This window comes from Vombatus ursinus, unplaced genomic scaffold, assembly GCF_900497805.2.
Source record: "Vombatus ursinus unplaced genomic scaffold, bare-nosed wombat genome assembly UNPS02009205.1, whole genome shotgun sequence".
Taxonomy (NCBI): domain Eukaryota; kingdom Metazoa; phylum Chordata; class Mammalia; order Diprotodontia; family Vombatidae; genus Vombatus; species Vombatus ursinus.
The window spans coordinates 16,859,728-16,885,925 of NW_020948983.1; the positions used below are offsets into that span (position 1 = coordinate 16,859,728).

General features: G+C 40.0%; 1 protein-coding gene across 5 annotated transcripts in view; it reads left to right on the forward strand.

Moving 5' to 3' along the window:
• Positions 1-25,997, forward strand: part of STN1 (STN1, CST complex subunit) — a 48,123-nt gene extending 22,126 nt beyond the window's left edge. For 4 of the 5 annotated variants that reach the window (XM_027851413.1, XM_027851416.1, XM_027851414.1 and 1 more), the window contains 6 exons: positions 1,440-1,601; positions 2,968-3,091; positions 4,120-4,291; positions 10,203-10,325; positions 15,561-15,633; positions 25,648-25,997. In XM_027851413.1, the coding sequence (XP_027707214.1) occupies positions 1,440-1,601; positions 2,968-3,091; positions 4,120-4,291; positions 10,203-10,325; positions 15,561-15,633; positions 25,648-25,805 (812 nt within the window). In that variant the 3' untranslated portion in view covers positions 25,806-25,997. The remainder of the gene's footprint in view (positions 1-1,439; positions 1,602-2,967; positions 3,092-4,119; positions 4,292-10,202; positions 10,326-15,560; positions 15,634-25,647) is intronic. The other variant, XM_027851417.1, reaches the window with a different exon arrangement.
• Positions 25,998-26,198: the final 201 nt, after the last annotated feature.

The window sequence follows — 26,198 nt, forward strand, 5'->3', positions numbered from 1 at the left end:
CCCCCAGTTCCTTTTTACTTCAGTTATGTGCCATCACCTTAGTTCAGGCCCTTACCACCTTTTGCCTAGAGTGAAGACTATTAGCTTTCCATCTGGTGTTCCTGCCTCTGATATTTTCTCTTCTCATTCCTTCTTCCATACTGCTGCAAGATTGATCTTAGGCAAAGATCTGTCTCAACCAACTCCAATAGCTTCTTTTTGTCTGTGAGATAACCTATGAAGTCCTCTGCTTGGAATTTAAAGCCCTTCACAGCCTGGTCCCAAGCTATCTTTCTAGCCTCACTGGAAAGTGCTCCCCTTCCTGCGCAGTCACCTCTAGAGAAATTGGCCTTCTCTGTTTTTTGTACTCAACACTCCATCTGTCATTGTTGTGCCTTTGTGCTGTCTGTCCTCCATTCCGGGAATGCTCTCCCTTTTCACCTCATTTTCTTAGAGTTCCTTATTTTCCTACAAGAATCCGCTCAAGCATTACTGTCCACATAAAATATTTCCTGATCCCCTCAACTTCTAGTGACTTTTTTGTCTTGTGCCTATTTTGTGTTCTGTATATGCCTGTAGATATATATGTTGCTGTCATTCCCCAGCCCTCAACTAGATTGACTGTAAGCTCCTCAAAGGCAGGGACTGTTTCACTTTTGTCTTTTTATCACTAGCACAGCATCTGGCATATCCTAGGCACCAGACTTTAATAAATGCTTATTGACTGATTGAATGATTATGCTCCTACTTTTCTTTAATATGAAGCTTATATTTCATCCAAATGTAATAGAGAGCTGCTGGAACTTATTGGCTAGGAGGGTAACATGGTCAGATCTGTACCTTCACAAAGTCACTTTGACATCTGTGTGGAGGATGTCTTGCAGTGGGGAGAGATTTGAGGCAGGAAGACCAATTTGGAGGCCATTGCAGTAATCTGAGTGAGAGATGATAAGTGCCTGCACCAGGATGGTCACAGACAGCAATCTAAATTAAACATAGCTCATGTGAACAACATTAGAATGTCATGCAGCAAGCATGAGGACATATATAAGCAGAATACTTAGCATGTAAAGCAATAGAATATATAACAAAATTACTGTAGACTAAATACATAAATCTCATGCAAACATGCCACATAGTATCTCATAAAAAGGATGGCATAGTATTTTGTATTTATATTTATTTATTATAAAGACATTTAATATTTAAAACAAATGTAAATATATTTACTTCTTTATATTTATTCTCCCTTTTAAAGTGTGTGTGTATATATATGTGTGTATATATATATAAAATATATTTAATTTTTTAACTTTTTTTAAAAGTTTTGAGTTCCAAATTCTCTTCCTCCCCTCCCTGTCCCCATTTCTACTTTTCTTGGGGGGGTAGGGGGAGTTGGCCTTGAATACATGAAGATTATTTTGTTTGTCTCTCTTTTTTTTTTCTTCTTATGGCTAAAGTTTGCTCCAGTATGGCTGGTGGACAGAGTTTACCCTCACTGTTTAGGAAACTGCAAGAAACCAGAGATAAGAAAACTAAATTGGAAATTGGGGATGTTGTTCGAATGAGAGGATATGTCCGTGTCTACAGAGAGCAACGAGAGATCCATGCTTCGACTTACTGTAAGCAGTGGCTCTTTTGGTTAAAATGGAAGTGTTTAGAAATCTTCTTTCAGAAAAAAAGAAAATATTTGCAGCTTAAATTGACTACAATTTAAGTTACTCAAAATTTCTACAGAAGGACATTATTTCTTCATTTAATCTTTAAGGATGATAATAGACTGATAGGAGTTTGCATTATTCTTAGTTTTTGGTAATAATATTGACATTGGGAGCTCAACCTGTGATTTAATCCACATAGAGAATTCTCAGTGTGGAAATTCTCCCCATGAATGTAGGTGTATAACTTCTAGTCAGCATTGCCTGTGGCTCTGAGAGGTTAAAAGATTTGCCCTTGATCACACAGCTAATATGGGTCAGAGGCAGGACCTGAACCTGGGTCTTCCTGACTCCAAGACCAGTCCTCGAGGCACAGTGCCTGGCTTTGGTCATATCTAATGTATAACTGCACATGCTTTGAGATTTGGATTTGAATAGTTCTTAGATATTCACTTCGCATTTGTAGAGTATATTAATTTATAGTATATGTTTATAATATAAATTATAAAGTATAAATTTGTAATTTATATTATATTTATTAACTTGTAGAGTGTATCGAGATTAAGGAAGCCTTGCTGTATACTGTTAACTCAGTTCATTTAGAAGGAAGTTGGTCAATCAGAAGCTCGATAGCTTAAGGTTATATGTGGGACACCTTTTGCATTACTCCAGTAGTTGTTTCCTTGGAAATCTCAAAGGTGGAAAGCGCTTTTTGAAGGGCATAGTGGGGCATGCCTGTAATCTCTCCTGCTGTGGAGGCTGAGACTGGCAGTTCTCTTGAGGTCAGGAGTTCTGAGCTGCAGTGGGCTAAGGCGATCAGGTATCTTTGGTAAGTCCTGCATTAACAGGATGAGTTCCCAGGAGAGGAGTACTACCAGGTTTTGTAAAGAGGGGCAAACTGGCCCAGGAAGGAAAAAGAACAAGATGAAGCTCCTGTGTCAGTCAGTGGGATCAAGCTTGTGAGTAGCCCCTGCATTTCCAGCCTAGGTGAGATAGGGAGACCCAAAGGATGGAAGGAAAGAAGAAGGAAGGGAGAGAGGGAGGAGGGAGAAAACTGCTTACAAGGATTTGCTGACAATCATAATTCTGTTGTGGTCTTCTTCCCTGTCCCAGAGCATTCCCCTGGTAGTCAGGTAATAGAGGAATTGTATTCCCTCATGGAAACCACTTGGGAACCATTTTAGTGTGCCTCAGCATTAATGATCCCCTAGTGTGATACACTAGGAGAGCCACTGAGGACCTCATTTATTGTTGCTCGAAGTAGTGCCTTTGACATGGGGGAGAATAGGCTTCCGTGTAACTGCTATGGCATTTTTCCATCTCCTGATAGATAAAGTGGATGATCCAGTGTGGAATGTTCAGATTGCAAGAATGTTGGAGCTTCCAGATATCTATAGAAAAGTTTATGACCAGCCTTTCTCAAATGTTACAGTAGTAAAAGAAGAGACAGTAAGGTAAGCGGTTGCTAATCATTGTTTAAAATGTGCACAGCAATTTTAGTTCAACTGTATAATTATAGCGAAACGCTAGAGAATAGTTGAGAAAAGGTACTTTGCTTACCTCTTTCAAGAGGTGAAGGACCATGGGGTGTGAAATAGCTTATATGCTGTCAGACATGATGGATGTATTGAATGTTTTTGCTGACCTGCTTTTTTCTCTTTATTTTTAAAAACTTTTTTTAAAAAAGAAACGACACTACCCACTACAATGGGTAGGCAAGGGGCAAGGGATATATATACAAAAAAAAAAACCAACCCCGAGGTATAGAAACAAAAGATATCAATTATAAAAATAAAATTTTTTAAGCTATATTTGTTAGTACTTAAGAGAATTGGTCATAAAGTTTAAAAATTTGTTGTTGTTCAATCGTTTTTCAGTCATGCCTCTTCATGATCCCAGTGTAGGTTAGCACTTTCTCTGCAATGGCAGGTCTAAGAGAGTGTCCTCAGGTACTTAGAGGTTAAGTGACTTGCCCAGGCTCACATGGCCAGGAGGCTAGAGGGGAGATTTAAACTCAGGTTTTCCAGACTCTAAGACCAGCTCTCTACCTACTGTATCACACTGCCTCTTGATATTTACATATCAGGAGTAATGAATATCAAGACATATCACTTTTCACAGGAATCACTAAATTGCAAGTTTAGGAGCTACTTTTGAGCTTTCAAGAGGGAAATAATGCTTTTATTAGGGTAGCTTCAAAGTTGTTTCAGGAACTCGTTCCTGATACTCAGATCTTGGTTGGAATCCCTTCATTTCCAGTTGCTCATTTTATGGAGCTAATCGTATTGTATGTTATATTAAAGTACTCTGCTTTTATTGATTTTTTTAAAAAACCCATATGTACGTAGGCACACATATATGCAATGTACATATACACATATTTCTGGAATGCACATGTTCTATAGAAAAAGCATAAGAGAGATGTGCAAGATACTCTTGGTGTTTTCCTGCAATTTTCTAAAACTCAGTTCTCTCAATGTAGCAATCCAGGTACCCTGGACCTTTCTAGTCAAACAAGTTTGCTGAGTAAAAAAATCCAAGACTTCCTTGTTGAGAACAAAGTGCAAACCTTTTACCAACAAGAGCTAGAAGCTGTGGAGTCTTTGGTATCTCCAGCCAGTCAGCCTGTTGTTGACAGGTCCTGCTCTGAACAGGTGAGGACTTTCTAAAGAATTCTATCAGCCATGCCCACAAACGAGAGATGAAGTGTATAGGTGACTGGTGTTCCTGCTGGGACTTTGAGGCTACATCACCATACTGCAAGGAGGGAGGAGAACTGTGTGGTTTTGTGGGGCCTTCTTTCCATCTCAGCAATGTACCTGGCCACAGAGTTGTCTGAGATGACATTGAACAAGTTTTTCACCTGACTCAATTTAACCTCATTTGGCTTATTCTGTGTGGGTAAGGAAAAAAGCTAAGGATTTGCCTACTATTAAAGTAATTAGATGCCCGTTGAAATGGGCTCCTAATCCCAGAGGATTCCAAATAAGGCAAAATGGAAGAGAATGTATAGTTATCAGTCCAACAACAATAGTAGCTCTTACTTTGATGTAGCACTTTGCAATTTACAAACTACTTTCCTCATGTCAAACCTATGAGGTGCTTTGATGGATCTCACTGGACTAATTCTGCCTTCATTCCTTCCTGACCCTATTCCTGGTCCTGACTTTCTGGACTTCAAAATCATGCCCTCCCCAAACCCCTTCCCCCCTTTTCAGCTCTCTTCTCTGCGTCATCTTTCCTCATTAGAACATAAGTTCCTTGAAGACAGGAATTCTCTATCTCTTTGCTTGTATTTGTACCCCGAGTGCTGTTTTTTCTGGTCATACATCTTGATGATCCTAACATTGCTTCTCCTGTTTAATTCTGCATGATGTGTTGCAGCCTGCCCACCGTGAGCCATTTGCATTCCCTACCTCACAGTAATCCTATGAGGTAGGGAATGCAAGTTATCCTCATCTTATAGATGAGGAAACTGAGGCTCTGAGAAGTCTTTGCTAGAAAACTACTTGGGTCTGAAGTAAGTTCTTCTGTCCCTCTGATGGGGGTTTTCCACTTTCCCTTTGGATGAGGTTAGTGTGTACTCCTCGTCTAGCACTTAAAGCCCTTCACAATCTTTCCCCAGCCTACCCTTCCAGGCTTAGTACATATTTCTTCCCTCCTTGTAGTCTGCATTCCAACCAAACTAGATGCTTGCTGTTGCCTGAGCCTTACATTAAGTCTCCTGCCTCCATGACTTGGTACAGGCTGTCTTGAATGCCTGGAATGCATGCCTTCCTCACTGCCACTTCTGCACATACCCAGTGTGCCTCAATCAGGTTTGGTCTCGTGTGCTGCTTCCCAAGGGAGGCCTTTCTCGATTCCCCCAGCGGTTAGTGCTTCCTCCCCTATCTTCTCAAGTTATCGTCTGTGGGTATGGGAGAGGCGGGAGTGAGGGAGGGGGTGAGTGTGTTCCTCTTTACAAACTGGAACCTTCTAGGACAATATCAGTTCCTTGACTGTAGGGCCTGTTTTTCATTTGTCTTTGTTTCCCCAATTCCCCTTTGTGCCTTACACACACAGTAGGTACTTGATAAACAAATTTCCTACGAAAGATGATTAGAGTGTAAATACCCATCTCCTGCCTTCAAATAGAACCTCTTATCTAGTGTAGAATATTTCAGTTGTACCAGAATTTCTTTGATTTCCTCCCTGTCTATAAGATGAATTTCATTTATCTTGTTGTTTGTAGAGATTTTGTTTGTTTTCAGCATTTCTCTGAGGGTTTTTTGGGAGGGATTGAGAGGTGCCAGCTCCTTCTCACTCTTCTGTCATCCTCAGAACACTGAACTTTCCCAAATTAAATCATTATAAGGAGGCTGTCTCCAAATTGGCTTCCCAGAACATCTGGTGACTATAGCAGAAGATAAGGCACTTTGGAAGTGAAGTAGCCCAGAGGGAAATGTGAAGACCAGATCCTCCAGATGAAACCAGCTTTTTTCTAAGAGCTACAATCAGGCTTAATTTTTATATTTTGAAGTCCAGATGACTCTTCTCTCCAAAAGGATCTATGCGGAGCTCTGAGTTGATATCTTTAAAGCACTGTACCATCTCCTGTGTCTGCTCATTGCAATGTGCTCTAATGGAAATTTAGCATTTGAAGTAGATCCTCTTGTCTTTTGAAAACAGTATTTCAATCATTCATGAATCTTCCCCTCATATTACTTCAGTTAGGGAGATCAGTGTGATTAAATTCTGTTTAGCTAGTCCCTGAAAAATAAAGCCACTGATCAGTGGTGAAACCTGATGTAACCTTAGATCTCCTGCTCTTTTCTCTTGTGGCACAAATGGGAGCTTTCCACAAAGGCTTAGTGACAGCCTGGAGTTTAGAAGCAGAGGAAGGAGAGCCTCATTCCTAGTGGCTTCACTGTAGACAGCACAGCTTAAAGAATGGTTGTTTCTCATTTTCATTTAAAAAAATTTTTTTTTTAAGTTTAACACTGAGTACAATATAATTAACTGAATTTACTTAATAACTATTCACATTTTAATTAATTTCAAGAATCATTCTTTGCCACATGATGAATATTAAATTTATTTGACAATGAGAGCTTTTAAGTGTTTGGGGATCCTGGACTCAGTTGGTGACCTGGATTAATGGGCACAGGCACAGGTTGTCTCCCGTCATGTAACGGCTGCTTTTGCTTCGTAGGGTTGTTTCCCAAGCCCCACACCTCATTCATTGGCCTTTGTCTTCTTGGCCAAGACAGGAATGCAGCTGTTGTACTCACTGGAAAGCTGCCTATGCTTCGGACCCTGGGCTGTTTATAATTAGGACAGGCAAATATGCATTTAGGTCATCTGAGGCTAGGTTGGAGCGGACGTTTCACACACTGTTAATGTTTACAAAAAGCTTTTTCTGTTAGGGCTCACTTGTATGCATGATTCAAACTATTTTTTTTCAAATATCTTCCTGTTATGTGTCTAAAAGTAGGAACCTTGGCTTGTGTATTGCTTGTAATAGTAATAATAACAATACTTGAAGTTCATATGGTACTTTAAAGCCTACAAAACACTTGATATATAGTATCACATTTAATTATTATCCCTATTTTGCAGATGAGGAAACCAAGGCTCAAAGAGGTTAATTTGATCACTCATGGTCACTTAGCTAATAAATGTCAGAGGCAGAATTTGAACCCAGGATTTCTTGACTCCAGTACTATATCCAGTAGGCCACATTGCCTGCTGTATATCATTTAGCTTGCTAGGCAGTACCCAACAATCATCATTAAAAGTAGTCATTGTATTACCAGTTCTGATCAGGAAATTTCAGCCTCAGTAAAATATTTAAAATGCTTGGTCAATAGAATTCATACTCTTAAAGTGAGCTTTTATAAAGTGTTACTGAATTGAGATTGCACAGAATTTTGATGATTGCTACAAAAGGCGTGATTCTTTAGGTTCATCATGATCATTATGAGTAAGAGGATCTGGAAGATGAAGAAGAACATTGCTACAAACCCCCCCTGCATGTCAGGATTTGTGACCTTGGAATATTGAGCCGGGCGCTTCTTCTATACCAAGCCAAAGTCAAGGGGATATCACCAGTTTGTTGTCTTGCCTGTCTTGAAAATGGACACCACTCTGGCATTTATTTGGCACATTTTTAGTTTCCAAATAGGCTAGAGACTGAGTATGCCAGGGAATCAATAAGTTCACATAGGAGTTATATGCTCAGTCATCCTTAATATATGAAGATGCTTTGGGGTACTCATAATATTTATTAGCTACAGAAATTCCTGGCTGGGTGGAGTTCTTTTTTATAAAGCTGTGGATGTGAGGCCTTGCTGTATGGGATGGGTGCCTTTGAGGCCATGTTTGATGACCTTTTAGAAATCTTCCTTCCTGCTCCTCTTCTAGGCCCCTTCTTTTGTAGCTTTCTGTCTAGGCTGCCTTGCAGGCCTGCACATACAAAATTCTCTTAATTCCCTTCCTTTACAGTAGGGGCTTTGGCATGAAATTGAACTGACTCCTGGTGGCACTTATTCAGTAGTTTGTACTTTTTGCTTTTTTGATTGATTTCTTTCACATTAAAAATTGGTTGGAGTCTTGAGAGAAAATTTCTTGGCCAGCAGCTTTTTCTGTTGTTGAAATAAACTGGATATCATCATCTGAATGACAAGGAGGAAATAGCCCTTTTAATTGGAATATGGGAGGAGCCTAGAGCTCTCACTGTAGCTCGTAGCTGAGCTGCATGAGGAGACACCCAGGCTATTTTAGGAATATAAAATGGTGCCTTTGGTAGCCCCTGGAGATAAAGTCTTTCCTTTACACAGTCTGAACCTATGATTTCATTGATGTGTAAGGAACTCCCAAGGAAGAAACTACTTCCAGAGATGCATATTGGCCTTTCCTCTGCAACTTAGAGTGCAGTTCAGTGCACTAGGAGGCTAAATGACTTGTCCCTTGGTTACACACATAGCCATGATAAATCAGAAGCCTGACTTGAACCCAGGTCTTCCTGATTTCAGACTGTCTGCCACTGTCTCTTGAAGAAGAAGTATCATAACTGACATTAGATTTAGAAAACACTTTACAGACACCATCTTACTCGACCCTCACTACAACCTGAGAGGTAGGTATGACAGGTATTATTGCCCCATAGTAGATGTAAGACTCAGCTCTGAAAAGTGAAACATTTGCCCCCGATTACACAGCCAGTCTGTTGTCCAAGGAATTGGAACCCACATCTCTCCTGACTCCAGGTCCATCTTCCCTTCTGCCACACTGCTACTCAGATGAACTGAAGAGATAAGAGACAGGATGAAGAGCTGGGATATCAGAGGGAAAATAGGAAATATAGAATACTTCTTTCTAAGCTCTTCTATTTCTCTTCTATGTTCTTCTTCAGTCATTTCCTATGTAGTATTCAGACCTGTTCCTGGCTACCTTCCTGACCTTAACACCCCAGAGAGTCTTTGATAGGTTCCTGTACAGCTCTGGACCCAACCATTCATATCTAGAAAATGGCCATAGCATTGTAACTTTGCCAGGATTGTTGCGTGTGTTTCCAGTTTTTTGAAATCCTTGGGAGGAAGATTTTATGTAACTGCAGCTTATGATGAGTGGCCACAACTCATGTCTATAAGATACTAGAGTCCTGTGCAGGAACCGAAGAATTTTGAAGACAGTTCTCTAAAGTTCACAAAGTACTTTCCTCACAACAACCCTATGAGACAGTAGTACAAGTATATTATCATTAGTTTGCAGGTGAGAGAACTGAGATTTAGGGGAATTGAGGGGAGGAAGATCTAGTGCAGGGGGAAAGAACACTAGATTTGTAATCAGGGGACCCAGATTTGATTCTATCTCTTACTGCCTTGAGCAAAACACTTCAACTCTGAGTTCAGTTTCTTCATCTTTAAAACGAGGGAGTTGGACAAAGTGTATTCTGAGGTCCCTTACAGCTCAGAATTTGTGATTCTGGGAGACCTTGACATAATAGAAAGAGCTCTGGAGTCAAGAGTCAGAGGATCTGGATTCTCATCTTGGCTGTGCCACTTGTGACTTTGGGCAAGTTACCTAACTTCTCCAGGCCTCAGTTTTCTCTGTAAAAAGAGGGGTGAGTCAGACTAGATGACCTGTGAGTCCCTTCCAGCTCTGTGGTTCTCATTCTATGAGGAGAACAGGGAAACATAGCTAGTAAGTGTTAGAGCTGAGACTAGCATCAAGTGTTTGTCACTGGCAAAGAGGAATTAAAAGGCAGTGGAATTGCCTTGAGGTTTTTTGCATGATGGTTTCAAAACAAAACCCTGCAGCTAAGTTTCAGAGTAGTTAGTTACTTGTCTAACACCTCTGGAAGAATGTCCTTCCTAACTTCCTCAAACACCACTCCTGCCAGCCTGCCCAGTTCAAGTTCTCTCGTAGACACCTTCATTTTTTGACTCAGTGTAGAACAATCTCATCAGACCAATTCAGAAACCAGTTGGTTTGGGAGAACTGCTTCTAGGCACAACACAGTGGAGTTTTTTCTTTCAAGGTTTCATTTCCTTTTTTCTTTTTCTGATTATTTTCTTTCCACAGGTGAATTTAGAAAACCGTCCAACTTCCAAAGTAATTCACAACATATTTAAGGAAGCCATACAACTACTGCAGAAAAAAGGAATTGTCTTCCAGAAAAAACGTGACTTTACTGACCTGTATTATGTAAGAGAGCTGCAACACTATCCTTGTTCTAATGCTTCAGGACCCAGCCTTTCTGGCCAAAAGCTGAGTCTCAGCTTTTAGAGTATGCAGAATTGGGCCATACTAAAGAGGACTCTATGCTTCCATTGGTCCGATTCTCCTGGAGGTAAAAGAAGTTTAGTCAGTGAAGCAGTGGTTAAGCATCCTTAGTGGTCAAAGTCTGCAAATACAAAGACAAACATGCGACGGTCCCTCCCCCCAGAGAGGTGGTATTCTCTCTGGCGTGTGCCACACAGAGAAGCACTTGGTGCAGGGGAAAGAACACTGGATTTGCTGGCAGAAGACCTTACTTCCTGCCTCTGCCACTTATTCCCTGCGTGCTCTTGACTAGTTTGCTTAATCTTTTCTACCACTCAATTTCTTCACCTGTAAAATGTGAGGGTTGAATTGGGTGATTTTTAATGTTACTTCGAGCTCTAAATCTGTGATGCTAAAGTAATTAGAGGAGGAAGAGAGCACTGACACCTAAGGGGATCAATAAAGACTTCCTGTAAGAGGTACACTTCCCCATTGGAGCCTTGAAAAGATGGACATGAGAAGGGAAAACATTCCAGACTTTGGGGGCATGGTATTGGGTGAACAACATGTAGGGCAGTTTGGCTGAAATGGAGAGTATGTAAAGGAGAAGAATGTAAGCTAAATCTTCCAAGGTAAGGAAGAACTATATTATTAAGGGCTTTAAATGGTAGGCCATGGAGTTTTTGTTCATGCCAGAAACAATAGGGAGCTACTGGAGATTTTTGAGCAGGGAAGTGATATGGTCAGACCTGTGCTTTGGGAGGATTATTTTAGCAGCTGCTTGGAAGATGAATTGACAAAGAGACTAGAAGCAAGGAGACCAGTTAGAAGGCACTTAACAGTGGTCTAGATAAGAAGTGATAAAGGTGGTGGCCATGTGAGTGGTGAGAATGAAATGGATTTAAGAGATGTTCTAGATATGATAAAACTTGGCAACTGATTAATAAATGCTTGCAGACATTGATATATGGAGGATAAGGAAGAAGGTAGACTCATGGATTAATTTAGTATTGTGAACCTGAGCAACGAGAGAGAAGAACAAAAACAGGAAAATTTGAAGGAATGAATAGGTTTGGCGGGAAGATAATGAAGTTTTTTAGACGTACTGAGTTCAAGAAGCCTATGGGATATCTATGTGGAGATGTCCAGCAGCTAGTTGATAATGGAGAATTTGATTTCAAGAAAGAGATTAAAGCTATTTTATGTAAATTTGGGAGTCATCTGTGGAGAGATCATTGAAGCCATGGTAATTGATAAGCTTGCCAAAAGAAGAGGGTTCAGAACAGAACTTTGTGCAACATCTGGAATTAGCAGGTATGATATTGATGATGGTCAGGAACAGGGCTTGCGAGAGCAGTCAGACAGGTAGGAAGAGAACCAGGAGAGAGCAGAGTGAGGAACTATCAAGAGAGGAAATAGTTTCTAAGAGAAGAAGGGATAGTTGACAGAAAGGATGAGGAAATGAGAACTTAGAAAAGACTATTGGATTTAGCAGTTAAGGGAACACTGGTAACATTGGAGAAAGCAATTCCTGTTGAGTAATGGGGGTGGAAGCTAGAGTGCAAGAGAGGTAAGTGGGAGGTGAGATAGTGCTGGCAGTGAGCGTAGGTAGTTTGTTTTGTTTTGTTTTCCACAAGTTTGGCTGTGAAAGAGAAGAGAGGGGATTTTTATCTCCAATTTCAAGGATCAATTAAAGGTATCTTTTAAGGATATGGATGACCTGGGCATGTTTGTAGGCAGCAGAGAAGCAGCTAGTACATAAGAAATTAAAGATGAGAGACACAGGGAATGATTAAAGGAGCAAACTCCTAGAAGAGATGGAGAAAATGGGATCAAAGGCACAGATAGAGCTTTGGGTCTTGCCAACTGTTAAAAACCATTTGGAGCAAAGCAGAGAATAGGGAATAATGTGAAGGAGTTTTATGGGGTCTGGGAAAAGTGGTAGCTCATGACAGATGACCTGGATTATATAATCCAATATATTAAATAATTCCCAAAGATCATTCTTTTTAATAGAGAATTTGCCAGGTGCTAATTTCTTTCAGTGATTCCTGAATTTAGAGGGCTTTTAAAAATTTTTTTTTAAAAATCATTTTTGGTATCTTCATTCAATAATTTGAACATAGAATCATAGATGTAGAGCTATCTCCAAAATTCAGTAGTCTGTCCACTATACTGTGCTGCTTTATCTGTTGTGTAACAAAGCATAGTAAAATCTCCCAAACGAGAGGATCTTTTCTTGGTTTTGGGGTTAAACACTGCTGGTTGGTTCAGAACTCTCTCTTATGATGATTAAGAAACCTACCTTTTTTCTTTTTTTTTAAAGCATATAATCAGTAGTTATCCCATGTGGAGTCTTCAGTAGACAGTGGTTCCTGTGGTCATACTTACTTTGTTGATATCCTTTGAACTCTGCGTCCCTCCCAGTCTGTAGGGAGCAGCTCTTCCTTATGAGAAATAGCAAAGTGGGTAATTGGCAGTGGAGTCAGGGCGTGGCTGGGTTGGTGCCACTTCTTCCTATGAATCATTAGGATCTGCATTGATGGGATTGGAACTCATTTCCTATAAACAGCACCTTCCCCATCACTGACTCTCCTGCTATGACTATTCCCGCTGCATAAGATTTGAAGGTTTTTAGCTTGTGGTTTTATTCCTGAAGTCTTTGGGCTATTCTGTAAGTTTGGTTCAAATCAAACCACCTTTTTTGACGCCAGTTCATTTTGACAGTATTGTATTAGGTGACTGCTATATACTGAGCACCATGCTAGGCACCATGGTTACAAGAACAAAAAGAAAACAGTCCTTTTCCTTGAAGAGTTTACATCCTACTGTCATTCAATATTGCTATTATTTTATTTTTAACATAATGTATATTACATATCAACCACAGGAATTTATTAAAGGCTTATATAATTATGTGCCAAGAAGTGTGCCTGAACTCTAGGAATACAAAGAAAAAGCAAAAATCACCCCTTAACTCAAAGATCTAATTGGGAGATAACTTGTTCATTCAGGGTAGATGTTAGGTAGCCTTATTAGAGACATTATAGCTTAATGGTTACAGAGCCAGCCTTGGAGTCAGGAAGACCTGAATTCAAGCTATCCTTCTGATATATATACTGGTTCTGTGACCATGGCTAAATCATTCTGGTGAGCATTCCTAATGTTCCAGACAGCCCACTAAAACTTTAAGTTACTGAAGAGTTTTCTAGTTTATACACCAGGAGTTCCCAGTACTATTGAAGGTATAGGTCTGAAAAATAAATAATTAGCATTTTCTATGCTAATATAATTAATGATGTACTTAGTAAATTGTTGAATTAAATTAAATAATCATAGTAATAATAACTACTTCATGAATTGGAAAAGTATTTATTAAGCACTTACTACATATGAAGTCTAGAATCCCTGCTCTTAAGGAGCTCACATTCTAATTGGACTAGACACCAAATAAAGAAAGATTCATGTCTATGTTCAGCTTGTGGCAGATGGAAAGGCCAGGTAATACTTAAAAGTAGCAGGGCAGATGGCAAGGTCCTGAGGTCCTTGGGGAGTAATCGTAGGGTAGATTGTTCCTGACTAAGGGGCGAGTGGGTTCAAGGGTTAGAGTGGTGTGGGGCTTTGGAATATCTCCAGCAGAGGTAATGATGTAGGGATCCAGCATTTAGCCAACAATGGTTGCCTTGCAGGTGCCTGGTGGGAATTGGGCCATTGGGAATCAGGGGGCTGAAAGTTAGAAAAGATCCTTAGTGAGAGAGGTAGGGCAGTCTCTTGAATGGATGAGGAGACAAAGAAGGTGAGTGACTCACGCAGGGTTACGCAGCCCATAAGTGTCAGAGGTGGGACCGGGACCTGATCTCCCGAAGGGCTCTTTCCACTACACTAGATTGTCTCTGAGCAAACACTTGAAGTAACATCTGCTTTCCTGACTGATGATGATGCAGACAATAAGATATGTGCACAGATGAGAAGCTTTTAATTGATGCTCACCTGTTCTGTAGAGAATCTGTTCCGCAGGATTCCAGGAGTGGGGAGGCCACTGAAATCCCTTCTAAAATTCTGTGGCTGGCTTGATTTGTGTACTTACTTTGTTGTCTTTCCTATTGTGATTCTTTTGCTTTTCTTCTGTATTTTGTTAGCTATCTTTATTCTTCCTACCAAAAGCAAAAGATTGTATGGTCTAGCAGAAATAGCCCTAACCTAGAAGTCAGCCAGTAAACTGCTGTGTTCCAGGCACTGTTATGGATACCAAGAAAAGCAAAAGTCAGTCCCTGCACTTGAGGAGCTGACAGTCTGATGGGGAGACAGCATGTAAACAACTATGTACAAAGGACATATACAGGATAAATTGAAGATAATCAATAAATTGAAGGCACTAGCATTAATGGTGATTGGGAGAGGATTCCTGTAGGAGGTGGGATTTTAGCTGGAGCCTAAAAGAAGCCAAAAGTCAAAGATGAGGAGGGAGAGGATTCCAGATATGAGAGACAGTTGGTGGGGTGTTTTATTCAAGAAACAACCAGGAGGCAGGTGGCCCTGGACTGCAGAGTATGTGGAAGGGGGAGGAAGGTTTAAGAGGATAGGAAAGATCAGAGGGGACCAGGTTAGGAAGGGCTTTGAACCCCAGAGAATTATATATTTGATCCTGATAAGGAGTGACAGTTTATTGAATAAGGGTAAGGGAAGGTCAAATTTGCACTTTAGGAATTGACAACTGAGTGAAGAATGAAATGGAGTCCCCTCCAGCTCTAAATCTCTGAGATTTAGGCAAGAGAAGTCAGTTCAATCCCAGCTCTATCACTAATTGTGTGACCTTGAATGTTTTCCTTTGTAAATTATGGCTACACTCTTACCTCAAATAGATACTATAAGGCCAAATGAGAAAACAGCTGTGAAAGTTTCATTAACTGTTCAGAAGAAAGTTGTCATATACATAGAGAATTATTTTTGTTTCCTGTACAGCTCAAATGAATCATCTCATAACAGTGGGCCATGTTGTCCAAGCAAGTCACGGGGATAGAAACAATTTGGTAATATGGGTTAGTGTTCAAAGTATGTTATCAGCATTGGAAGAATAATGGAATTCCTTTGGAATCTGTTCTAAATATTGATTTAGAGGTTTAGATAGTGCAGCTCAAGTATTAAAAAGCTTTCTCTTTCACTACATTCTCTTTTTAGGTGACAAGTCAAGATAAGGAACTGCACAAAAAAATCCTCAGTATCATTCAAGATGATTGCCAGAAACCAAGGCGTAAGTTGTACAAGTAGATCCTTTGATGATATAAAAAGGGAATGTTCCCTGTCAATGGTTATATAAAAGTACAGAGGACAATGTGGCATAGCAAAGAGACGGGAGCATTAGTTTCAGCTTTGCTCCTACCAGGCTGTATAATCATGAGAAATTCCCTGGATTTCTCTGTACCTTGGCTTTTTCATTTCTAAGATGGCAGTAAGGTAGAAAGACTAGATGAAGTCTATAACTTTACTAGGCCTATATTTTTACTAGTAAATGATTGGGGAGGAGCAAGAAGAGAAATTGAAGTAGATGACCTCTAAAGGCCCTTCCATCTCTAAATCTGTGGTCCTTTAAAACTGATTTGATGGGGAGCAATGTGGCATAGTGGACTGGATTTGGAGACAGAGGACCAGGGTTGAAATCCTGGCTCTGCCATTTAGTAACTACAACCTTGAGCAAATTGCTTAACCTTTTTGGATCTAAGTTTCCTTGTAGGTACATAAAAAGAGGGGGTGGGTGGGCAGAGGTGGAGATTCAATTTATATGACCCCAAGGTCTCTTCCAGCTCTGATCAATGATCCCATGAACTCCAAAGATCTTTGATTCCTACTTCTATCGTTATTCCCCTTTTCTTTTGCCTCTGAAGCCAAGGCAGTTTCCCCATGTATAAGTTTCAAAGTTAATGAAATTATACTGAGCACTGGAACTCATTAACACACTAAATTTGACATTTAGCAAGGAACCGCCATCTTGGAAACTGAAACCTTAGGGTCATCTAAATCTGATTTCTACCCCCATCCCCTCTTACATACTAATGAGGAAACAGAGGTCCAAAGTAGTTAAACAGTTTGCCCAAGGTTGTATAGGTAGTAAATGGCAGAGCCAGGGTTTGAACCTTGGTCCTCTATCTCCAATTCAATGCTCCTGCTATACCACATTGCTTACCATTAAAGGTTGGAAAAAGAATTGGCTTGGAAAGTCATTTACTTTAATGGAGTTAGGTCAGCCTCTAGTGGTTAAAGTATCAAACTGTAGAGCAGGCAGACATGATCACAAGAAGTTTCTGTCACTTATTTTTAAATCCTTATCTAGAACTTGCCACCTTAAATGGTGGTTTCACAAACGACTTAAATGTGCCCTTGTGTAGAGGTGACCTTGTGTTCCTGAAGGCTATTCTACACAAGTGGGTGCACAAGACCCAGCAGGTTCTACCAAACAGGAAAGCTTTTGGCACACTCTTATCCAGGGACCAGCCTTAGTGCAGAACAGAGTGGCTTGTTGGCTTCTAAATGATGGAATGTTTTTTAGACCAGGGCAGCCCATGAAACAGACAAAAAGCACAGAATGATCCTCAGCATATACTTCAGTTTAGGGGGTGCAATTTCTCCACTGGGGGCTGGGGCAGTGTTTCACATATAATCTCTCTTTCTCCCTTAAATCAGACCTGTGGAGAGGAACTTGGGAGACGTTTCATGCCACTATTTTAGAAAGGAAGTATTCTTCCTTTAGCACTGAGTACCTGTTATGTGCATATTCTACTGAAAATGTTGGTGGGGAGAAAATGACTTGTCTTGAAAGAATGGTTTCGTGTGAGGTTCCTTAGTGACCATTTCGTTTCCCTCATGGCTTTCTGTCATTTTTGAAAACTTCAGCTCTGGTAGCTTGCATCCACCCATGCCTTACTCAGAGGAGAGGAGCATGGAGATTTGAATTAGTCTTTACAGTGCCCAGCCCTGTTCAGCTTTGAAGAACCAATGAGGCCCCAGTGCAGGGAGGCAGGATTGTTGTCCTTTAAAGGGATCTCAAAGGGAGCATTAACACAGGGTTTTTTGATGTCTTGTTTTCATTCCCTGGCCCACGTCTTATTCTCTTCTAAATTCAGAGCCATAGGCACCAAGCTTATTTAAATTCAAAAGAAAATATTTACCCTTCTTTTGGGGTCATCTTTAGAATTTTGAATGGAATGATTTAATCATGTACCAGAATAAATGCTGCCAGGGCATCTGTGTGACACATAGTTTGTTGGAGATCAAGAGCAATAAGGTTCTGCATTCTTCAGGAACGATATATGCCCGTCAGCCCCTTAGCTGGATCTGCATTAAGACCAGAATTGATTGAAATTAGCTAAGAGCCTAGGGAAGCAAATGAAAAAAAATTTGTATCTCACTTCTTACAAAAACCACACAACCTGTTGTCACCTGAAGGATGGCATTTTTTGAGCATTTCTCACTCTGCAGGGCAGCTCCTAAAGATTTGTGTTGTGCTAAACAGGCTCTGCCAATCACATGGTAAATAGGAGTCTTGTTATTAAGCCATCATTGAACTGACTGAAACTAATAAATTTTTTCAGAAGCTGAATTCAGTTGGGTGACTAACTGATACCACTATTAAAACAATATCAAAATTCTCCCTGCCCCCACCAAACTAAAAAAAAACCCCAACCTTCTTAGTGACTATATTAGAAGCTGATGCTGCCTCCTCTGATGCTCAAGAAATAGTGCTTCCATTGTGTTTTATTTTCTCTGGCTAACCAATAGAAGGATTTGAAACAATGCTCTTCAATGAGTCCTTGGCAAGGGCTTGCTTAGAACACTGGAATCATAGAGTTATTTTTATACCATTACTAGAAATGTGAGGCACCTTAGAGTAATGAATATAGAAGGGCAGCTTCTACATCAAGAAAACCTGGGTTTAAGTTCTATTCTTGCCATATGGTGGCTGTATTGTATGATCCTGGGCCAATCATTTAACCTCTCAATGCTCTGAACAAGTCTGTAGAACTGTAAATTAAAAAACAGGTAGAGATCTACATTGTAGGGATAATTTCTTCACTAGGAGTTCCAGATTCTGTCTTTAGGATATAATCCAGCAATGGGATAGCTGGTTGTAATTATTTTTGGGACTCTTATGTTGCCAGCCAGTTCTTCAGAATGTTGTACCAGACTGCAATCTCATCAATAATGTATTAAGAGTGCCCATTTCCCCCCCAAAAAGAAAGAAATTATATACAAACAAGATATAGTGGTTGAATTGGAGATCATCGCAGAGGGAAGGCACTACCATTAAAAGGACCAGGAAAGGCTTCTTGTAATGAGTGACAGAGATGGGAGTTGAACTGAGACTTGAAGGAAGTCAGAGAAGTCAGGAGGCAGAGATACTCAAGGAGGAAGAGCATTCCAGACGTAGGGGATGGCCAATGACAGTGGAAAGAACTGGAAGATGGAGAGTCTTGTTTGAGGGTACAGCAGAGGCCGGTGTCACCGGATTGTAGCATGTGTGGAAGGGGGAGAAGAGTATAATAAGGCAGAGACATGTACCCCTTTAATCTTCCTCTCTCCAGTTTCTTCAACAGAACATAATGCAGTTCTGAGTCTTCTCACCAATTTACTTGTCATCTCACTAATAAACTGAAATAGTAGATAGTTGGTAATATTTGGTAAATAATAGTTTCTATAATAAGAAGAACTGACTTTATATAATACTTTAAAATTTATGAAGTGTTTTACGTATGTGTTACTTCATTTGAACCTCCTAGCAGCCCTATGAGATAGATAATACAGATATTACCCTCATTTTACAGATGAGTAATTGAGGTGTAGAAAGGGTAACTAACTTGAACAAGGTCACATAGTTAATAAATAATGTAAAAGTGGAATTTTAATGCAAGTTTTTCTGAGCCAAGCACTGTCTCCACTATACCAGCTGTATTAATTGAGAATCAAGTGGATGGCTTTTTTCTTTTTTTTCTTAGTCCAAGCCTCTATGAAGAAAATGATTTAGAATAAGATCTCTAGGAAAATTTATTTTGTACCTTTTTTCTGGTGGAAGCAGGGTAAAGGTTAGGGAATAAGGACAGAGTACAGTGTGTCTAGGGGGTTAAGTAGAAATAGTTTGGTAGATGTGATCATGAGAGGTCTAAATAAGATTTATGATCCAAGTAAAATACTTTGAATGTTACTTTGGGGCTGGTTCTCAAAATTATGAACTGTCTAAAAAGTATAGTATATTGAATGTTTTAAAATAATAGGTTACCAATATATTAAAAACCTGTAACATGGTACATTGCCTACAGTAGGCGCTAATAAATGTTTATTCATTTGAATTGAATGGCAGCCTTTTTCAACATTACATTTCTTATATGGAGTGTTTCTACTTTTTCCTTAAACAAATAAAACTTGTTGATTCATCAAGTGCTGAAATAGCAAAATGGTGATTAAATAGATCATACCACTAAATTTTTTAAAATATAATTTCATTTTTTTCAATTAACAAAAATCTATTTTTTCCTCCTTCCTACCCTGTCTGCCCCCAATTAAAAAAGAAAAAGGAAAGCCCTTCTAACAACAAATAAGCATAGTCAAGAAAAATAAACTTCTGCCTTGGCTATGTCCAAAAAAATGTTGTCTTATACTTCACCCTGAGTCCATCAGCTCTATGAAAAGCAGTGGGTAACATGCTTCATCGTCAGTCCTCGGGAATCACAGCTGGTCATTGTATTGCTCAGAGTTCTCAAGACTTTCAGAGTTGTTTTTCTTTACAATGTGTTTGTTATTGTGTACATTGTTCTCCTGGTGCTTCTTACTACATTTTGCATCAGTTCATTAAAGTCTCGTCAGGTTTCTCTGAAACCATTCCTTTTGTCATTTGTTATGGTACAATAGTATTCCATTAAATTCATATACCATAATTTATTCAGCTGTTACATCCCATATCATTTATCTTGAAGCAATTCAAGTTAACATTCATTAAACATCTTCTGTGGGCGAGGCACTCTTCCTGGTGTGAGAATCAAAAATAAACAATCTGCTATGGGGAGTACACCTCCTACACAACAAATACAATGCAAAGTGTAGAGTATGACAGGGGCTAAAGGGAGGTCCAGATAAAGTGCTTTAAGAAAAATTGAGAAGGGCATAAACAGTTGCCGCTGAGGGGATCTGTGAAGGCTTCATGATGTAGGTGATACTGAATTGGGCCTTGAAGAAGAGAAAAGGATTTCAGCAGAGGACAATGAGGAGGAGTAGGAAGGCACCAGGGGAAAACAAATGTGTCGTGGTAGGATACACGAAAGAGAATACTGTGAAATGTCTGGAAAGGTAGATTGGAGCTAGATTGTGGAGGACCTTAAATGTCCCAATAAGGAATTTGCATTTTATCTTGTAGACAGCAGGGAGTCCTGAAGGTTTTTGAGCTGGGAAGAGACATGGCCAGACCTGTGCATAGGAACAATGTATACAGGAGCAGGTCATTAACAACGTAGAGCCGACCTCCTCGGTAGTTTGAGCTAGTGCTCTGTATCTTAGGATGTATCTGAACTTGGTTTTCATCCATCAAGCGGAATTAGCTATTTTAGATCTTAAATCAACGGGATGTATGGATGGACTTCTGATAAGCTACTCCTTGAGAAAGTGCCTGGAAATATGATTACTATTATTATTTTCTCTACTTTAAAACCACATTACCAAAGAATGTGAACCAAAGACTATGCCTCTTAAGCCAGGCCTCCTCCCCTAGAAGCCATGCATAAGCAAACCTCCAGGAAAGTTCAGTTGGACCTTTAGGGAAGGGCCCATTCCTCACTGGGAACAGAGATGTCTGTTGGTTGGTCCCTTGGGGGTGGGAAAGGCATACATTTCCCTGTCATTAAAACGTCTTGCCACACTGTCTTTCCGAAGACGAATTGAGGAGTCTCTATCTACTTTAATGGTATGACATCATCAAACTTAAAGGAAATTATTTTGCTAATACCTGCCAAGTCTCCCTCGGGTCAACTGTAAAGAAAGTGCTTTTGCAAACGTCAAAGCATTTGTATAATTGTAGTCTGCTACTGATGGTAATGAGAATGATAAGAATGATTTCAGAAGAATAAGTCTGTGTCCCTAGCTTACATGTAGCTGCAGAATGCAATGACTGACCCATGTGAAGAAATATTTTAGCAACCATAGAGGCCCTTTATAGAGGATCAGCTGGGTAGGGAGACACTACATGAGGTGCCATGAAGGTTCTGTTCCACCTTCAAATACTGCAATTCTTGTTCTGTTACCCAATTACACAGATGCAGTTATACAAATCCAATACAATATCAACAGCTAGACTTCCCTCTCAAGAATCCCCTCTCAAGTTATTCTAATGAAACTATCTCCTTGATACTCCTGTACTCAGAGGGAATTCCTCAAAGCCTCTTCTCCATGTCTTAATTTGATCTGTAAGTCATGATTCTTTCACAGCACCACAATGACACAGGTATTTACCATTTCATCACAGCTCTCAAGTTGTGTGTATATTGGAGCTAGAGTTGGAAGCTTTGGATGGAAAGATGATTCTTTTAGTTGGTGCCAACAATACTTTGTTAGTTCACCTTTGCCATTCATTACCCTCTGTTTTAAGCACTTGCTTCTTAGACTTTTCTACATTGCACTCCCTTTTTGAAGGGAGTCTGGAGAATCTCCCAATGGAGAATTTGGGATTTCTTAGTCTATATTCCCTGTAGCGCTTAGCACAGAGATAGGCACATAGTAAATGCAGAGTTAGTTTAGTCAATAGGTCCTAAACAATGTGACCCTAACCTATCTACGATCCAGACTTCTTTTCCATTACCCTACTAAATGAACCTTCATCTCCAAAAAGACCTGGTCTCTTCTCTAATTCTATTTTCATTCATGCCAAATTCCTTCCTTCCTTCCTTCCTTTGTGCCTTTGCTTAAGCTACACTGCCCTGAAATTCCCTTCCTTCTGTTCTACCTACTCATATCCTGTCCAGCCTCTGAGAATCCAGATCAATCCTTCCTCTTTAATGAAGCCCTCCCAAGACCACTCTAGCCCATGGTGATGGTCTTTTCTTCTGAATTTCTGCAACACATTGAATATTTAATTGTTTTAGCCTTTTGTCTGAATGTCATGTCCTTCCAACTAGAAATGAAATTCTAGAAATGAAATATTTTATGTTTTCTGTCCACAACACCTGGCAAAGCACGGAGCACATCGTAAAGCACTCTATAAATATTTGATGAATGAATGAATGATCAAATCTCAGTGCAACCCAGAAGTTTAGTTTCCATTGTTAGAAGAGTGGGTCCTCTCAAAAAAAAAAAAGTGGAAATGGTGAAACAAAATGACCACTAGATGGAAGCAGTTAGCAAGTATTTCTTAGTGTAGGTCTGTGTTCTTAAAGATCTGGCCAGCAGGAGTAAACTCGTAGTATCGTAGCTCTAAGAGTGTAATGAAACCCTATGAGGTAATCTTAACTCAGCCCTTTCGTTTTCCAGATGACTTGGTTGGAGGTGTAAGTGGCATGCTGACCAGATTTGCAGATGGCGCAAAACTGAAGAGAGATCTAACATGGTAGATGATAGAAGCCAGCTTTTGATAGCCTAGTTAATCATAAAAACTAACATTTTATATAGTGCATTAATTTTGTAAAGTTATTACATAGATTACCTCATTTTATTCTCACAATAATGTTGTTATCCTCATTTTAGAGATAAAGAATCGGAAGCTGAGACAAGTGAAGTGACTTGCGCAGGGCCATGTGGCTAATAAGTGTCTGAGATGGGATTTCAGCCAGGTCTTCCTGGTTCCAAGTCAGACACTGTAGCCACATGAAATGGTAATAGTGATAAATGTAAAGTACAAGGTAGGGGATGTATGACTAGACATCGTTTTGTCTGAAAAAATACCTAGGGGAGCATGACAGAAAGCTAACATCATCTCAGGCTGAATTATGAGAAGACGAATATCCAGAATGAGAGAGGTGACAGTAACTCTTGATTCTCTTAGCTCCTGACAGCTATCTCTGTACCGGGGATTTAATGTGTGTTGATAACTGAAGGTCACCAGAGTTTGCTTTGGGCAGGAGGCATGAGGTCAAAAGTGTGTCAAATTGGGAACATTAGTACAAAGAACTTTGGTTTGGAGTCAGCGGGCATGTATTCAAATCCAAACTCGACTTGCTGTGCAACTTTTTTTTTTTCTTTTTTAGGCAATTGGGGTTAAGTGACTTTCCCAGGGTCACACAGCTAGTACGTGTCAAGTGTTTGATCTGAGGCCGGATTTGAACTCAGGTCCTCCTAACTGCAGGGTTGGTGCTTTATCCACTGCGCCACCTAGCTGCCCCACTGTGCAGCTTTTGACAAGAAATTTCACCTCTCTAATACTTATTCATCACCCGAAAAACTAGGGGATTGGATTGGATGAACTTTAATAGCCTTTCCAGTTTCAAATCTTCCTTTATAAGAAAGAAAAACACTTAAGACCAACTAAGGAAGTGGGGGCCTCTGACAGTGTAAGCCCTCTCACTTTCCTGTTAGTCTCCCAACTCTTACTAAGAGGAGAGAAGTGTTTGAGCATATGTTCTCCAGGGTCAAAATTGGTTATTGCAACGAATCTGAGACAGTTGCCTTTCAGTGAAGACAACATGCTTTCAGGAAAATAGGGGATATTAGTTGTTACTGTTGTTCAGTTGTGTCTGACTCATCATAATCCCATTTGAGGTTTTCTTGACAAAGATACTGGATTTGTTTGCCATTTCCTTCTCCAACTCATTTTACAGATGAAGAAATTGAGGCAAACAGAGTTAAGTGACTTGTACAGCTAGTAAGCGTCAGAGGCTGGATTTGAACTCACAGAAATGAGTCTTCCTGACTCCAGGCCTGGTGCTCAACACACCATGCCACCTAACTTCCCTTAGAGGATATTAGAATGGGCATCTAATCTTGGCTTTGTTGTAACATGCTGCATGAATTCGGGCAGGTCCCTTCCTCTCTTTAAGCCTCACTTTCCCCATCTGTAAAGTCAGGGGACTAGGTCATATTTAAGGTCCCACCAAGTTCTAAAAATTCCAGGATTATGCTAGGAAGATTACAGGGAGAAAGAACATCATTAAGTTCTAGATCAAAAAGAATGAAGAGGTCTGAGCAGTGGAAGGTTTAAGGTGGCTGAGTCAATTGTCTGTTTCCTAATTTTCCAGTAAGGTCCCAGGAACAGGTTCTTTGGGTGAGAAGCTAAGCATAATGATGAGGGTGGTCTAATTCTTCTCATCATGGAGTTCAGTAGAAATGGTCCCAGGACGAGTCATCATCCTGCTGTTGCTATTCTCTGCTAATCCATGGTCTGCAGACTTTTGCACAAGTGGATAAAATAACTGTATTTAGGAGTGGAATAAAAATATTAGGCTCATTGGAAGCATCCTGGTAACACCTCCCATAATTAGGACAGTGAGGTAATATACACTTCATCTTATTCCCATGTGATTTTGATCTCCTCTGCCAAGTTTTCATGGTTTGAAAACTTCATCATTCAATGTGTCTTGGAGATGATGAGTATTTCTTATGGTAACCTCTATTTAAAATGTCATTCTTAAGTATTTATGGATCATTATGTCCAGGAGATTGTGGACAACAGTCTGGTCTGTGATTTGGCCTAGTTCTAGTACGTTTTATTGGATGTTTCTTCAGGATATTTTGAGATATGTATTTGTACAGTGGGGGTTTGCCATTGTCCACTACATGAAGGATAGTCAATAATCACTTAGTAAGTGCTTACTATGTGCGTCAGGCACAGTGTTAAGCACTAAATAATGAGCATCTGATGGATGATACTAGCCACCAGGTCATACCTTGCTAGGTATTTGGTAGGTGTTAAATTTGTACAATCTGCAATGATGTGCTGCCCAGTTATTGTTATTATTATTAATGATATTTATATAGTGCTTTAATGTTTACAAAGCATATTAGCAGATTTAATCCTCTCAGTAACCCTGTGAAACAAACACTACAGTTATTAACTGCATTTACAGATGAGGAACCTGAGACGCAATGAAGTTGTGACTTGTCTGTGGTCACCGAACTAGTCAATGTCAGGGGTGGGATTTGACCACAGGTCTTCCTGACTCCACGTCCAGCGCTTGGTTCTCTAGTCTCAGCTGCCACAAGCACAGTTTGCTTTAATTCAGTTAGAGAGGGAAGAGCCTTTCTCATGTAAGAATCTGCAGACATGTCCAGGCTTAGCAGTCTGTCTCTTTCCTTCCGACAGATTCTGAGAAGGGTTGCCACTTCCTTCACATCTTGGCCTGTGCTCGCCTGCACCATGACCCCAGCATGAGTGAGGCGGTGCTACATCAGGTTTTGGATCTCCTGGAGGACAAGAGTGAAATCGTCAGCACAATGGAAAGATACTACACAGCGTTCTGAGAGGAAGGAATTCATTCTGAACAAGATAGCCCCTTAGACCAGAGGGCAGGGGCTGGAATTGTGCCCAGCAAGAAATCTGCTTTGGGAAGACATAGAAGATGGTATTCATTGATCCCATTTTAAAATATTTAAGTGGCTGTAACTTTGGGAGAAAGTCACTTTACAATAAAATATGAATGCAGTTACTGTTGAGAATCCAGTTTGATCTGTGTCAGATGGTAGCTTTCTCTAGTTTGGGGTGGAGAAAGAAGGAGACAGCTTGGAACTTAAAATGTAACCAAAAAATAAAAAAAAACTTTTTAAAAAAGAATACTATTGGATCCTAGATTTTTCTCTTGGTTGTTGTGAATACACAAACCCTTCAGCAGTCCACATTGACCTTATAAATGTCCA